The sequence below is a fragment of the Schistocerca americana genome, chromosome 1 (assembly GCF_021461395.2).
Source record: "Schistocerca americana isolate TAMUIC-IGC-003095 chromosome 1, iqSchAmer2.1, whole genome shotgun sequence".
NCBI classification, from domain to species: Eukaryota; Metazoa; Arthropoda; class Insecta; order Orthoptera; family Acrididae; genus Schistocerca; species Schistocerca americana.
Window position 1 is genome coordinate 442,378,786 of NC_060119.1, and position 12,868 is coordinate 442,391,653.

At 38.1% G+C, this 12,868-nt stretch overlaps 2 protein-coding genes across 3 annotated transcripts; one reads left to right on the forward strand and one right to left on the reverse strand.

Annotated features, from left to right (window-relative positions):
* Window positions 1-1,428: 1,428 nt before the first annotated feature.
* LOC124602953 (lipoyltransferase 1, mitochondrial) lies at window positions 1,429-4,621 on the reverse strand. Of its 2 annotated transcripts, none has more exons than XM_047136360.1 (4): window positions 3,930-4,621; window positions 3,712-3,819; window positions 2,962-3,175; window positions 1,429-2,759 (listed from the first exon to the last, which is right to left on the reverse strand). In XM_047136360.1, the coding sequence occupies exons 1-4, from the start codon at window positions 4,473-4,475 to the stop codon at window positions 2,368-2,370; spliced, it is 1,260 nt and encodes a 419-aa protein (XP_046992316.1). In that variant the 5' UTR covers window positions 4,476-4,621; the 3' UTR covers window positions 1,429-2,367. The 2 variants fall into 2 exon arrangements, with proteins under 2 accessions (XP_046992316.1, XP_046992315.1); XM_047136359.1 differs by having other exon boundaries at window positions 3,712-3,822.
* Window positions 4,622-5,068: 447 nt separating this feature from the next.
* LOC124602979 (cytochrome b-c1 complex subunit 7-like) lies at window positions 5,069-12,432 on the forward strand. Its single transcript, XM_047136361.1, has 4 exons — window positions 5,069-5,177; window positions 5,263-5,310; window positions 8,629-8,798; window positions 12,225-12,432. The coding sequence occupies exons 1-4, from the start codon at window positions 5,141-5,143 to the stop codon at window positions 12,300-12,302; spliced, it is 333 nt and encodes a 110-aa protein (XP_046992317.1). The 5' UTR covers window positions 5,069-5,140; the 3' UTR covers window positions 12,303-12,432.
* The last annotated feature ends 436 nt before the right edge of the window (window positions 12,433-12,868 follow it).

Sequence of the window (12,868 nt, forward strand, 5' to 3'; positions counted from 1 at the left end):
AGGTCCACTCCTCAACATCTTGTTGCTAATTGATGCTACCTCACCTACTCCACTCTTCCCAGTGACTTTGGTCATTTTCAGTGTCATCTACAGGCTCAAAATAAAAAGTTGCTCATATTTGAAGAAGTCAACATTAACAAAACCTAAATTAAATGTGCAAAAACAAAGACGATTAATCTCCAGTAAAACAAATACAGCAGAAGATGGAGCTTGTAGAACACACAACAAAAAGAAGAATATCTGACCCATGGTTTGACAAACTGAAAACTACCATACCCTTTTGGAGCAAAAAGGAGTAACTAAAGATTATCAAGCTCAGTTGCTACTTATTGAATTATAGTGTATTCTGTTAGCTTCCAAACAGAAGCTGCCCCTCAGAATATCAATTACAGCAATGTGAAGTCTTGCACAGAAAAAGATAATGACAAGGCAGATGAACATTCTACTTATGAAGAAGTAATGAGCATCAGATACTTATTGTGTATAGCATCATCAGTAAACTCAAGCTGTCACTAACCCAAAGGCTGGTTTGTCATAATGGTGCTTTACTAGGCATGGTCCTATTGGGGGTGATGTGCCATTGCCTTCTATCAAGAGTAGTGTTCACCTGACAGATGATCATCAGATTTTAGAAATATTCGAGATGCAATACACACAAAAATTTGAATATAATTTTATTGTATTTTTTCTCTAGTCGATATAACATACTGAATATGTTCCATCTCACTCTATCTCTCTGATCCCTCTGCTCATGTCAATGCAATTTTTATATAACTATCTGTCAAACTGTATCCATAATGAAGATATTTACATATAAGATGTTACTGGTATTAAACCACGAGCTACCAAAATAAAACTACACATGAAATAAAGAAAAATACATTTCACAGGAAGAGTGCTAAAACAGCATACTGTCTTATCTTTTGTGGAGATGAACTGTTTAATTTGAGAAATGCAAATGGATATTGTAGTTTTAACTCTTAAGAAACCACTGCTCCCAATCTGATTTGTGATTATCCAGTTTCAAATGTGAGACATGTATGTGTACGTATTAGAAGTATAAGAACAATATGTCAAATCTCTGGTTGACAGAAGAGATATCAACAGGAAGATGTTTAAGGGGATCTACCAACACTAACACTTCAGGATCCAGTAGATATAGGTTCAAAGATTTCAGTCATTCTGCTCAATTTAGATATTTGGTAACTTAAGTAGTTTCACTATGGAGCACACCACATATGTAAAACTGAACATCATGCAGAATGTGTAATTTGTGTTGAGTTGAACTTAAATGCATATCATTTGCTGGGCAAAGATGGAAGGAATGTGTGGAAACATTTCCTCATTGTTCACTAATCGCAAATTAGTTGTTAAGAGCGGAGTGGTGGATAATTAGTTCCTACACTCTCACATAAAAAAGAAAACTAATTATAGAAAAATTAAAAACTTTACTTTTCATTCCAGTTGTTACAACTGCCTATATAGTTCTCAAACAGCACAGTACTTAAAATTAGTAATAGACATACATTTCTGTGTGCATATTATATCACAATGATTTTCAGTTCCTTACTTTAAAAGTTTTACATGCACTGACAAAACAGAAAAAACAAAAATATAATAAAAAGCAGTACATTAATAATCACATATAATTAACAAAGATTTGTTACAAAATAATAACTACAGTATACATACAAACCACAGAAAACTGTTTAACTAAGGCTTTTGATATGATGTATTCTTGTGAACTGTATTTCAACAGCCAAAAATAAAAATATTTAAAAACGAAAATGGGAATTCATAGGCATCCCACATACAATAACTCAAGGTGGCAATCACCAGAAAAAAAACTAATCAACACATAATATACAAATATTTGAAGACAGCTACAAATCACAAAAATGGACAACTTTACATTACAGAAAAAGTTAAGTAGCCTGTAAAATAGGCCAGTCAGCAATAAATACATATATTAAGGCAGTGATATTTCTTAAATAGCAACCAACAGTCCTTTTTTCAGAAGGACTTAAGATTTTTATGTACAAGGAAAGCAATAACACTAAGCACCAGTTTAACACATCATCTGAATGAATTTTTAATAAATATTTTGTTACTATTGCAATTATTACAGTTCTTATGAAGCAAGAAGTTATGATACAGAATAATAGCAAAAATCGTGGAGAATCTAGACGAAGCAAAACCCACTGAATGAATTGTTTACAGCAATAACATTTTCACACAAAACATGATTTTTGTTCATATTATGATAACTTTTTCAAATAATATTTTACTCCAACTGAGAACAGTTGACAGTAGCAGGAAGTGAAAAAAGATTGTCTGTGGTACTACTAATTACAGTTACACAATTTTTCACATTGAATGTATAGCATGCTGCCTACGGTTCCCTAAAAAATCATTTTTTCCTACTGCTACTGTGTGTACCAGATCATTCTCATGAAACTTCATGGCCTGCAATGAATTTTCCAAAATGAAGACAGCTTCTTCAGAGAAACGCCTTCCCCTCAGTGATGTGACTACACGAGCTTCACCATGAAAACCATTAGCAGATTTAATGCCAGGTGGAACAGTCAGTGTCACGTTTTGAATAATGCCCTTTTCAACAAACAGTGTTATTTTTAATTCCTTGGTGCTTTCTCCAGTAGTTTCCTGACACACAGGAAACGACCGAGTTACCTCAAATTTTGGTGTCTTTCCATAGCACCAGTCCCAACTGGAAAATTCTTCTTTTATCTTTTCCAAACCTAAAAATAGAGACATACGTCACTACAAAGTCATTGACAGTACTAAGTTGAATTACATGAGTTTTTAAAAAATGGTGGCTAGTCTTGAAATTCAATTGCGGAAAAAGCTTAGGCTCTTAATTATAATTCTACAAGTAGTATGAATTCTTCAGACACTTAAACTTAACATTGTCTGAGAAACTTGCTGGTTAAAGTACTATACCTGGAAACCAGGACTCTGTGGGATTAATCATCTGGAAACCACGTTGTTTAGAAATTTGCTCCTTTCCACCATCTTCAAATGTTATTGGACATGTTCTTAGATATTCCCATCCAATGGCAGAGAGCAATTTACCAATCTTGACTTGTCTGTTTATTTCACACAAGTTAATAATGGGAGCAGGCACACTCTTTGTTGCATTAGTTGATATTCCCATCTGTAGCAGAAAAAAATATTGTTTAAAATATGACAAACATAAATATAAATTCTCTGAACCTATGCAGGTAGTGATGACACATACAGAAAAATAGTATCACAAACTACAAAATGCTATTCCCATCACAGAGTTGATGATGTGCATATTGAAAAGTGACAGCCATCTATTCCAACATTTTAAACAAATCAGAAAGCATGATAATACAGAGACAAGATAGGCCCAGAATTACATACAGTAAACTATAATAAGAGGAAGCAGGAATGTTCGAAAAACTTGCTATTTATTATTGAGACTTTCCCCTCCCACTTATATGGTACACTTTAAACCTGCAATGTTCTTCTCAATTTCCATAGTTAATAGCTTATACGGGTTGTAGATGGTTTGGTTCTACAAAGCAAAGTATCCATGACGAATTTTGTTTCAAATTTACCAGAACACACATTGACTTAGCTATGTTTCAGAGACAAGATTATATAATTTCTGATAAACTAGTGCTGCAGAGAGAGAATGAGAGAAACTGTCAATGGAAAACTTACGTCTTGTTTCAGGAGCGATTGCCGCAAGCTGATTTTGTTAACATCAACCAAGAGCGTGCAGTGGTGGTATGCATTTGGACGACCCAGTTTTGATGCTGTACCAGAGATCTGCTGTTAAGGTTAAGGAAGATACACAAATGTAACAATATTTATACTATCGTGAAATATTGCAAACATGGTGATTCTATCAGATTGATAAATAAGCATTAAAAGGATACTTTGTAATTCTCTTCGACGATAACATCTTCTCTGGGAGATATCGAGGTTTCAATTCCCCATTCCCTGTACAGCGCTCTACTTATAATTTCAAGGTTGTTTCTTCGATTGTACTTATTTCTTGGCGTGAAAAAGGTAAGGTTCAGGTTGCCACGATCGTGATACACTGTGCCGCCTCCGCTGTTACGCCTCGCTAGTTCAACTCCCTGGTAAGACAGGTTTGCAGTGTTTGCTTCAAGCCATGGGTTTTGATGTCTCCCAATTACAACACATGGTGAATTACGCCACAAGAGCAAAACGTGGTGGTTGGTAAAATCGAAATTTTTGTACAGCCAATCCTCAAGAGCAAGATTAGTGAAAACGTCACTTGATTGAGAAATGAACACAGACTTCGTCACTGGTGAATTTTCTTCAGTCTTTTCAGATGCGCTTTTAGAGTAACTGTTCTTAAGCATACAACTGCTGAAGACACCAGAGCTGCTTCTCGAAAGAGAAACAAGAGAAAACTGGCTTGTCTTCAAAACATTCTTGCACAGAACAAGAGCCATTTTTTATGTTTTACAAAAAAACCTTAAGTCCTTCGTTACAAAGACAGGCGCTTCTAGTGTCTCGACACTTAGAATATTTACAATGGCAACAGCACACAATCCCAATGTTATGGTTTTAAGTCCACAACTACCTGGCGGACAGCAGAAGTTACTGTACGTCAGAGTCAGACGAACAAAGAGAAATCAGATGGTCGTGAAGAGTCTGCGTCTGGTGCAGCCACTTCCAAGTCTGATGCAGCGTGCAAATACGGTACCTGATTCCAAGACAGTCTCGAATGTCTTTTCGCATCCCTCTATGCAGTTCCAGATTGACAACTAAATCCAACTAAGTCCAACAAGTTCTACGAGTCTGCTCTGCGTCGAAATCCAAAGCACACTGGTTCCCACCGCCCACTCAGAAGTGTAGTAGCGCTTTACTAACAACTTTTCCGAAGGCTCACAAGAAACTGTACGCTGCGTTACGGAAGCACGTAGTTATATACTTGCCCCAATCAGGTTATCAGGGATGATAAGAAGTTCATCACACACTGAAAGCCATAGCAACAAGCAGGAAGGATACAGATGGCAGCAGCTTCTGAGTTTTTCGATTAGCGGTAGTGATCTGTATCGACTTCGGTATATTGCGATCCTAGGATATAGATCGACCTGTCTGTGCAAATTGCAAAATGGCTGCTGTAGGTTCGAGGAGTGTTGGGTTTATGGGTAAATCTCGAAAAATTGTATTTCATTGATGTAAAATTTGTGTTTATGTCATACAAATGAAAAGAAAATTTAATTTTTGTTCCAGGCGCCGTACGAAAATGGGCGTATAATCTTTCAGGTTTCAATAAATATGGTAAGCCTCTGTTTATTACTGACGAATAATGTGTAATTTATAAATAGTGCAGGGGACATTGTGCGCTGTGTCGGTTCTTTTCGGTTTTTGATGAGATCCATTTAACCTACACAATACCATTCAACTTATAAATATCGTGTCAGACCCTTTTACGCAGTTAACGATTAACCTGAACAGTCAGACTTTTTGGGTACGATTTGTTGTGTTAAAAGTTTGGGAGAAACATGACCTCTGCTAGTAAACATATTGCCCTTCGATTCTACGAAATTGCCACAAATAACAAAGTATTAATATGTATTGGTGAAATAAAAAGTTAATTTCTAATTGTGTGGCAGTAGTGTTCTACATATATCTCTCACGGTACTGAAGTTGTATATTGAGTTGTTTTGCAGTTAGACGTATGCTGAATACAAGCGTTCTTCAGTATCAAGCAATGGATTTTTTTAATGGGTTGATTAGTTGTTATGTAGACGTTACATGATACCCAATGAAATGTTCAAAATAAACCATTGTGCAATAGTTGAAAAGCTGTTCTTAAAAGCTTGGAGTCGTGTATTCCGTCGAACATTTGAGAAAGTGCTCCCCCTCTTCCCCTCATTCTCACCCACACCCTTTCTTTACACCACGAACACCTTCAACTTGACAGACTGGTTTTCCACATATTACATTTTCAAATCAAATGTAAGTTAGAATGAATATTATGTGCATGAGGCACCTTCTGTCACACATGCAGTAACATACAAATTATGACTTAAAATGTAAATTATTTAACTGGTAATGAAGCCCACAAAAACCTGAAAGTATTGCTCAGTAGTGGTAATGCCATATTGAAACAATAATTACACAGCTCAGGCTGTTCCCACTGCAAGTATCCCCCACTCGAAATCTTGGTTAAGTTTTAAGGTGACAATTTGCTTGTGAGCAAAAGAGGTAAAGTACAGGATAAAATGAAGAAAATGTATTGCCACCTAAAGGGTTATGAGGTCTAAACTTTAGGCACAGTTTCATTATTCAGTTGAATTTACGCATGTAATAGACGTATTACAGCAAACACCTGTGTATTGTATGCACAAACTAAGTAGGCACCGTTTTCCATTTACAGATGCTTCCATCAGCTGCTGTGCCGAATGTCAACTTGATTTGTACATATAGTAGTTAGTGTACTGTTGTGAACTTTTGTACAAAAATAAATTGGTTGTATACAGGGTGTTACAAAAAGGTACGGCCAAACTTTCAGGAAACATTCCTCACACACAAAGAAAGAAAATATGTTATGTGGACATGTGTCCGGAAACGCTTACTTTCCATGTTAGAGTTCATTTTATTACTTCTCTTCAAATCACATTAATCATGGAATGGAAACACACAGCAACAGAACGTACCAGCGTGACATCAAACGCTTTGTTACAGGAAATGTTCAAAATGTGCTCCGTTAGCGAGGATACATGCATCCACCCTCCATCGCATGGAATCCCGATGCGCTGATGCAGTCCTGGAGAATGGTGTATTGTATCACAGCCGTCCACAATATGAGCACGAAGAGTCTCTACATTTGGTACCGGAGTTGCGTAGACAAGAGCTTTCAAATGCCCCCATAAATGAAAGTCAAGAGGGTTGAGGTCAGGAGAGCGTGGATGCCATGGAATTGATCCACCTCTACCAATCCATCGGTCACCGAATCTGTTGTTGAGAAGCGTACGAACACTTCGACTGAAATGTGCAGGAGCTCCATCGTGCATGAACCACATATTGTGTCGTACTTGTAAAGATACATGTTCTAGCAGCACAGGTAGAGTATCCTGTATGAAATCATGCTAACGTGCTCCATTGAGCGAAGGTGGACGAAACTAAAATGAGCTCTAACATGGAAATTAAGCATTTCCAGACACACGTCCACATAACATCTTTTCTTTATTTGTGTGTGAGGAATGTTTCCTGAAAGTTTGGCCGTACCTTTCTGTAACACCCCGTATAGTTAAATCACATTGAGACTTTGGCAAATCAGCCTGTAATAGTCATGGGTAAGAAGACATTTGGATTGGTAATCAGCACCTAATCACATGACGAAACAAGGTCGGTGTTGACATGGCAGAGTAATATGTTTTTATCAGTGTATGCAGTGCAACATAATTACGTATTTGTTAGGTCTGTCAGCACAGATAGCCATTAGAATCCCTTAAAGCAACATATAATCTGTGGTACACAGCTTTGTTTATCATGTTTCCTGCTGGCAGATTTAAGAAGAGGGAACAGATGCAGCAATCCTTGCCACCACAAAGACTGCCAGGGTGTGAGAAGTTGTGCTGGGGAACAAGCCATGCCTTGCCTGTCCACAACTCTGGCACCATAAACTGCATTTAATGCATTTTCATCAAATGTATTGACATTTAATTTCCATCACATCAACTCAGTTTTTATTAGTATTTTGTTGTTTAGCACCATCTACTATTAATATCTGACTTACTACATACTGTATGACTTCTTTCCTCATAAGGTGTGGTTTGACCCTATCAATACCAGATGTTAGCTTTGACCCATGAGATAATGATATTGTGGTGTGTGACGTCATATGAGCACAACAGTGTTTATGCGCAGTGGTTAGACACTGGACTCGCATTCGGGAGGACGACGGTTCAATCCCGCGTCCGGCCATCCTGATTTAGGTTTTCCGTGATTTCCCTAAATCGCTCCAGGCAAATGCCGGGATGGTTCCTTTCAAAGGGCCCGGCTGACTTCCTTCCCCGTCCTTCCCTAATCAGGTGAGACCGATGACCTCGCTGTCTGGTCTCCTTCCTCGAAACAGCCAACCAACCATCAGTATTTATTTTACTTCTGTAGCCTCTACAATGTAGATTGTGACACTGCTCAGTAGTGCAGCCTGAGATCTAGGTTAAGTTGGACTGAGAGCTGTCAGAGTCAACAAATGTGTGTACCGTATCTTCGTGTGTAATGACATCATCCCTTTGTGTCGCTAGGTTAGGTCGGAAGACTCATATTTCACACATACTGGATTTTGAGGTGTAGTTTGTCTGAGATTTTTGTTATTAAATATCATTTAAAGAGCAAGAGGGCAGAGTATTTCTGATGAAGCTATCTGTATTTTAGAGGATTCAGTGCAGGTCATGAAGTTTCATGACAAGGGCCTGGTAGACACAGTAGGCCAGAAGTTTCTAATTATGGTCACTGCTCTCAAGGTTTCACTCAGAATGTTGGAGTTATTCTGTATTTTACATGTTTGATCTTTTGGGCAACAAAAATTATATTCCTGAATGAAATCTGATAAGTAAGATTCTGTGACCAATGAGACTAATTTAACAGGCTTACACTATGATGACTGCTTGGATGAGTTGAACCCAGATGTGGCTGAAGCACTGAGACGATTGCCAGACAGCATAAAAGATGAAAGGAACTTCCGTATAAACCGTGCTCTGCACCTGTCAATGATAAAGAAGTATCTCCCAAAGGAAGAATGGACAAAATATGAAGAGGTAAGAACAAGGGAAGCTGTGTGAGAGTAATAGCACAAAACTTTAGATTAAACAATCTATTTGCATCCTTTTCATTCTTTAGTTTTAAAGAATTAAGGCTCCCTATTATAAGCAATTGTAGCTCATTTTCTTATTTTGCCAGCAAACTTTACTACAATTGACGTTAGTTTCTATAAATATTTGAAATTACAACTGATGTTAGTTTCCATAAATATTTGAGTAAGTGTACATTTTGCTGTCCTGTCTAAGAATGCTGTTCTTTTCTGTTGTACTGATTTGAAATATAGCAACTAAAATATTTTACCCTATTTGAAAACTTTCACTCGTATGTAATGGTTTTCAGACCATTGAAAGTGTGGGTTAGATTATGTATAGCAGCTTTCAGGTCAGCGAAAGTTTGTCATGCTTACCATGCAACAGCTTCAGACGGGTTAAATGTATCTGCAGAGATTTAGTATGTACATGATCATTCCTTCCCTACCTAATCGTAATGTTATTATTTGGGAAGAGCATCCCCCCCCCCCCCCCCCCCCCCCCATAAAGTCACAGACATCTCAGAACAAATTATTGAAATTGGGGTTTAAGTGCACTTCAGCAGCTCTTCCTCTGCATGCTGCTCTAGGTAATTTGTGTCCATTAGTCACAGCCAATGGAGTAACTGTATACTGTACGCAGTGAGAATCGCTGTACCCAGTAACTAGTTTCGGCAGAAGATACTTGCTGATTACTTTTATTTTCAGCATGGGTAGTGCAAAATTGATGATCACTGATCTGACTGTTGTGGATTATAGTGTTTGTTGCTGTTTTTTGGGTGAATTTCTTGTATTATGACAGGATTTCTCAGGTATTGTTTTGTATTCCAGTGTTATAGTTTGGTTTTGAGTTGTTGAAGCCAGTGAAAGCTATTGTAAGATGTGATGATGGACTGTGCTGTGCATAGACTGAGGTATGGGTTAGGTTGGACTGTTACAGTCTGTTGACTTAGCGAAGCCAATACATGTGATGGAGGGAAACTAGTTGTGGTGATGGATTGATGTGTAGCGCAGCCCAGTGATGGTTTCCAAAATGTGTGTGTGTGTGTGGGGGGGGGGGGGGGGGGGGAGGAATTGCACCAATTTTGAGGTTACAGTTACACAGGAACCTAAGAGTACAGTTTATATTTTACAGGATATTCTATTTTATATGACAATGTTCTGCATGTTGTATTCCATTATACTGCCATGTAATTTCAGGCTCTCCATGTTATGATGAACACTATTTTCTCATTGGTTGTGCCATCTTGTCTAATCGTCTGACTCATCACTCATTATGTTCACTTCCTGCCATTCACTACATTAATGGATACCAACTGCAACATGCAACACAAAAGCCACAGACACTGTAAATGCAGTTTTATCATAATTAGTACCAGCCATGATGACACAAAAAAAAACACAATGGGTGATAAGAAACTAAGATTGCTAAGCCTTGCAGTGAAATGTATACATTTTATTTCATACAACCAATACAGCCAACTGGTAGCCCAGACAATATGTTATTTTTCAACCTAGTCTCCATATTGGTTTAGGCACATGTTGCTTCGTGGAATGAATTTGAATAGACGCTCCTTCTAAAAATCCTGTTCTCCCCCCCGCATGCTCAGCCATATTGTCGCAGAGTATTACCTCCGTGTCTAAAGGAAATTTTTGGCCTCCTACAAGCTCCTTCGAGTGAGGAAAAGGTGAAAGTTGCTGGGAGTGAAGTCTGGGCTGTAGGGAGAGTGGTCGATGACATTCTATTGAAACTACTTCAACAGAATGATGGTCTTCCTGACTGTGTGAGGTTCTGTATTGTTGTGAAGGAAGATGCCCCCTTCGGTGAGAAGTACTGGCTGTTTCCACCTGATTGCTTAGCACAAGCGTGTCCTGGTCTTGCGGTGTCATTTATCCTGGTTTTGCGGAGTCACTTAGCAGTCACTGTCTCCCCACTTTCCAAAACTACATGACACCCACGCTCTTCCAGAGCATTGTGATCATCGCCTTCTTACCAGGTAATGCCATCTTAAACTTATTTATCTTTGCAGAGGAGGGTTTTCCACTCCACTAACAACCACTTACTTGTGGGTAGTGGATCCACATTTCATTACTGGCGACAATGTGGCAAAGAAAACTGTTTCCCTCTGTGGAGAACTATAACAAAAGTTGCAGGCTTGACCATCATGGGCTTATCCCATTCTTGGTTGGTCAGATTTTGTGAAACACATTGGGAACAAACTTTCCATTACTGCGGAATATCATGAACAATGTGACAAACACTTCCAAATGACATACTCAGTACTACTGTCATACACTGTAACACGATCTTCCTGTTGAATCAGCTCTTCTCAAATCTGTTGATGCTGTGCTGGACTACTGCAATCCTTGTCAGTGACATTTATTCTACTGTCTGCAAACTTTCAACACCGTTCTGCAACATGCTGCTAAGACATTACCGTCTCTCTACAAACCTCTACCAGCTGCCGGTGAATTTCAGGTGCAGTTACATGTTTGCCCACAGAAATTGAATAACTGAGCGGATTTCTTTGCAAGACCAGTTTTCCAAGTGGGTAACATTTTCTATTTACCTACAACTACTGGGGAATGTAAATGGTGGATGGCAGAAACTCTGCTCAGTTGCCAAATGTATGTATCAGAATTCTGCACAGTTACTAATTTCTCCATAACACACAAAATTCCTGGAATATTGGCCTCATAACCTTAGTTTATGAACAGTACTTTTTCTTTCTGGAGGTTAAATGAATGAAAGTGTTCCTTTCAGAAGGTTGTGGCACGTTTCCTGCTGCATCCTTGTCCTATATAAAGTAATGATCCTGATTGGATATAAATGCTCAAATTAACAAAGATGATGTGACTTACCATACGAAAGCGCTGGCATGTTGATAGACACACAAACATACACACAAAATTCAAGCTTTCGCAACCAACGGTTGCTTCATCAGGAAAGAGGGAAGGAGAGGGAAAGACGAAAGGATGTGGGTTTTAAGGGAGAGGGTAAGGAGTCATTCCAATCCCGGGAGCGGAAAGACTTACCTTAGGGGGAAAAAAGGACAGGTATACACTTGCGTGCACACACACACACACACACACACACACACACACACACACACATATCCATCCGCACATACACAGACACAAACAGACATTTGTAAAGGCAAAGAGTTTGGGCAAAAAATGTCTGCTTGTGTCTGTGTATTAATAGGTACAACAATTGCAAAGTTTTTAGAGTTATATGAATAACAATTTTTATTCTGGTCTCTCATACATTGTTGAAGCAAATAGTAAATATTATGCAGTCGTTCCTATACTAACAAGTTTTCATTGTAAGGTTGTGTGATGATAGATCACCCACATTATTATTTAATAAACTAATATAAAAATTATTTTACAGGATAATAAGTACCTTCAGCCTTACCTTCAAGAAGTCATAAAAGAAAGACTAGAAAAAGAAGAATGGAACAAAAAGTGAATATGAATCACTAGCAGAGAAAATGAGGCACATTTTTAGTGCCTGTACTGTTTGGTTATTTATAGCATGAAGGGCTCATCAAATGTTGTGAATATACTGTACATATTAGCGTAATAAATTACCAAATTTACCTGTGTGTTACATTGTTCGAAGGTGTACGCCAGTTCTGGGCTAATGTCTAGATCATAGCCAGTAGCAATCACATTTGGTGTTTCTCTACTGCTCATGAGTTGGCAACATGTCAGTTTCACTAATGGGCTCATACTTTCATGTAACCAGTGAGAGGCAACAAAAGAGAAAGTGAATTTGTAGTGCCAATATAGAAACCATCCTCTTCTTCGATATTGTCACAGATAGTTTACTCTTTTTTTTCTGAATATGTGTTTTTTGAATTTGTGGTGATATTGGGACCTAATAATTCAGTTTCAGCAGACAAATATTGTTGACATACAGTATCATGAATATCATTGTTGCACACGTGTGAAGTGGTGAATATGTTACAAATTATGAGGTTATGATTAGGATGGAATGGAGCCAGTGAATGTGAAAGCTAAAATACCTGGTTG

Excerpts from the sequence above, each read along its gene's own strand:
- LOC124602979 (XM_047136361.1), top strand. The coding sequence starts at position 5,141 with ATGGCTGCTGTAGGTTCGAGGAGTGTTGGGTTTATGG. Across the intron at positions 5,178-5,262 it reads GAGGAGTGTTGGGTTTATGG|GCGCCGTACGAAAATGGGCG; the intron begins GTAAATCTCGAA and ends TTTTTGTTCCAG. Across the intron at positions 8,799-12,224 it reads AATGGACAAAATATGAAGAG|GATAATAAGTACCTTCAGCC; the intron begins GTAAGAACAAGG and ends ATTATTTTACAG.
- LOC124602953 (XM_047136359.1), bottom strand. The coding sequence starts at position 4,475 with ATGGCTCTTGTTCTGTGCAAGAATGTTTTGAAGACAAGCCAGTTTTCT. Across the intron at positions 3,823-3,929 it reads TCGTCGAAGAGAATTACAAA|CAGATCTCTGGTACAGCATC; the intron begins GTATCCTTTTAA and ends TAACCTTAACAG. Across the intron at positions 3,176-3,711 it reads AATCGCTCCTGAAACAAGAC|ATGGGAATATCAACTAATGC; the intron begins GTAAGTTTTCCA and ends TTTCTGCTACAG.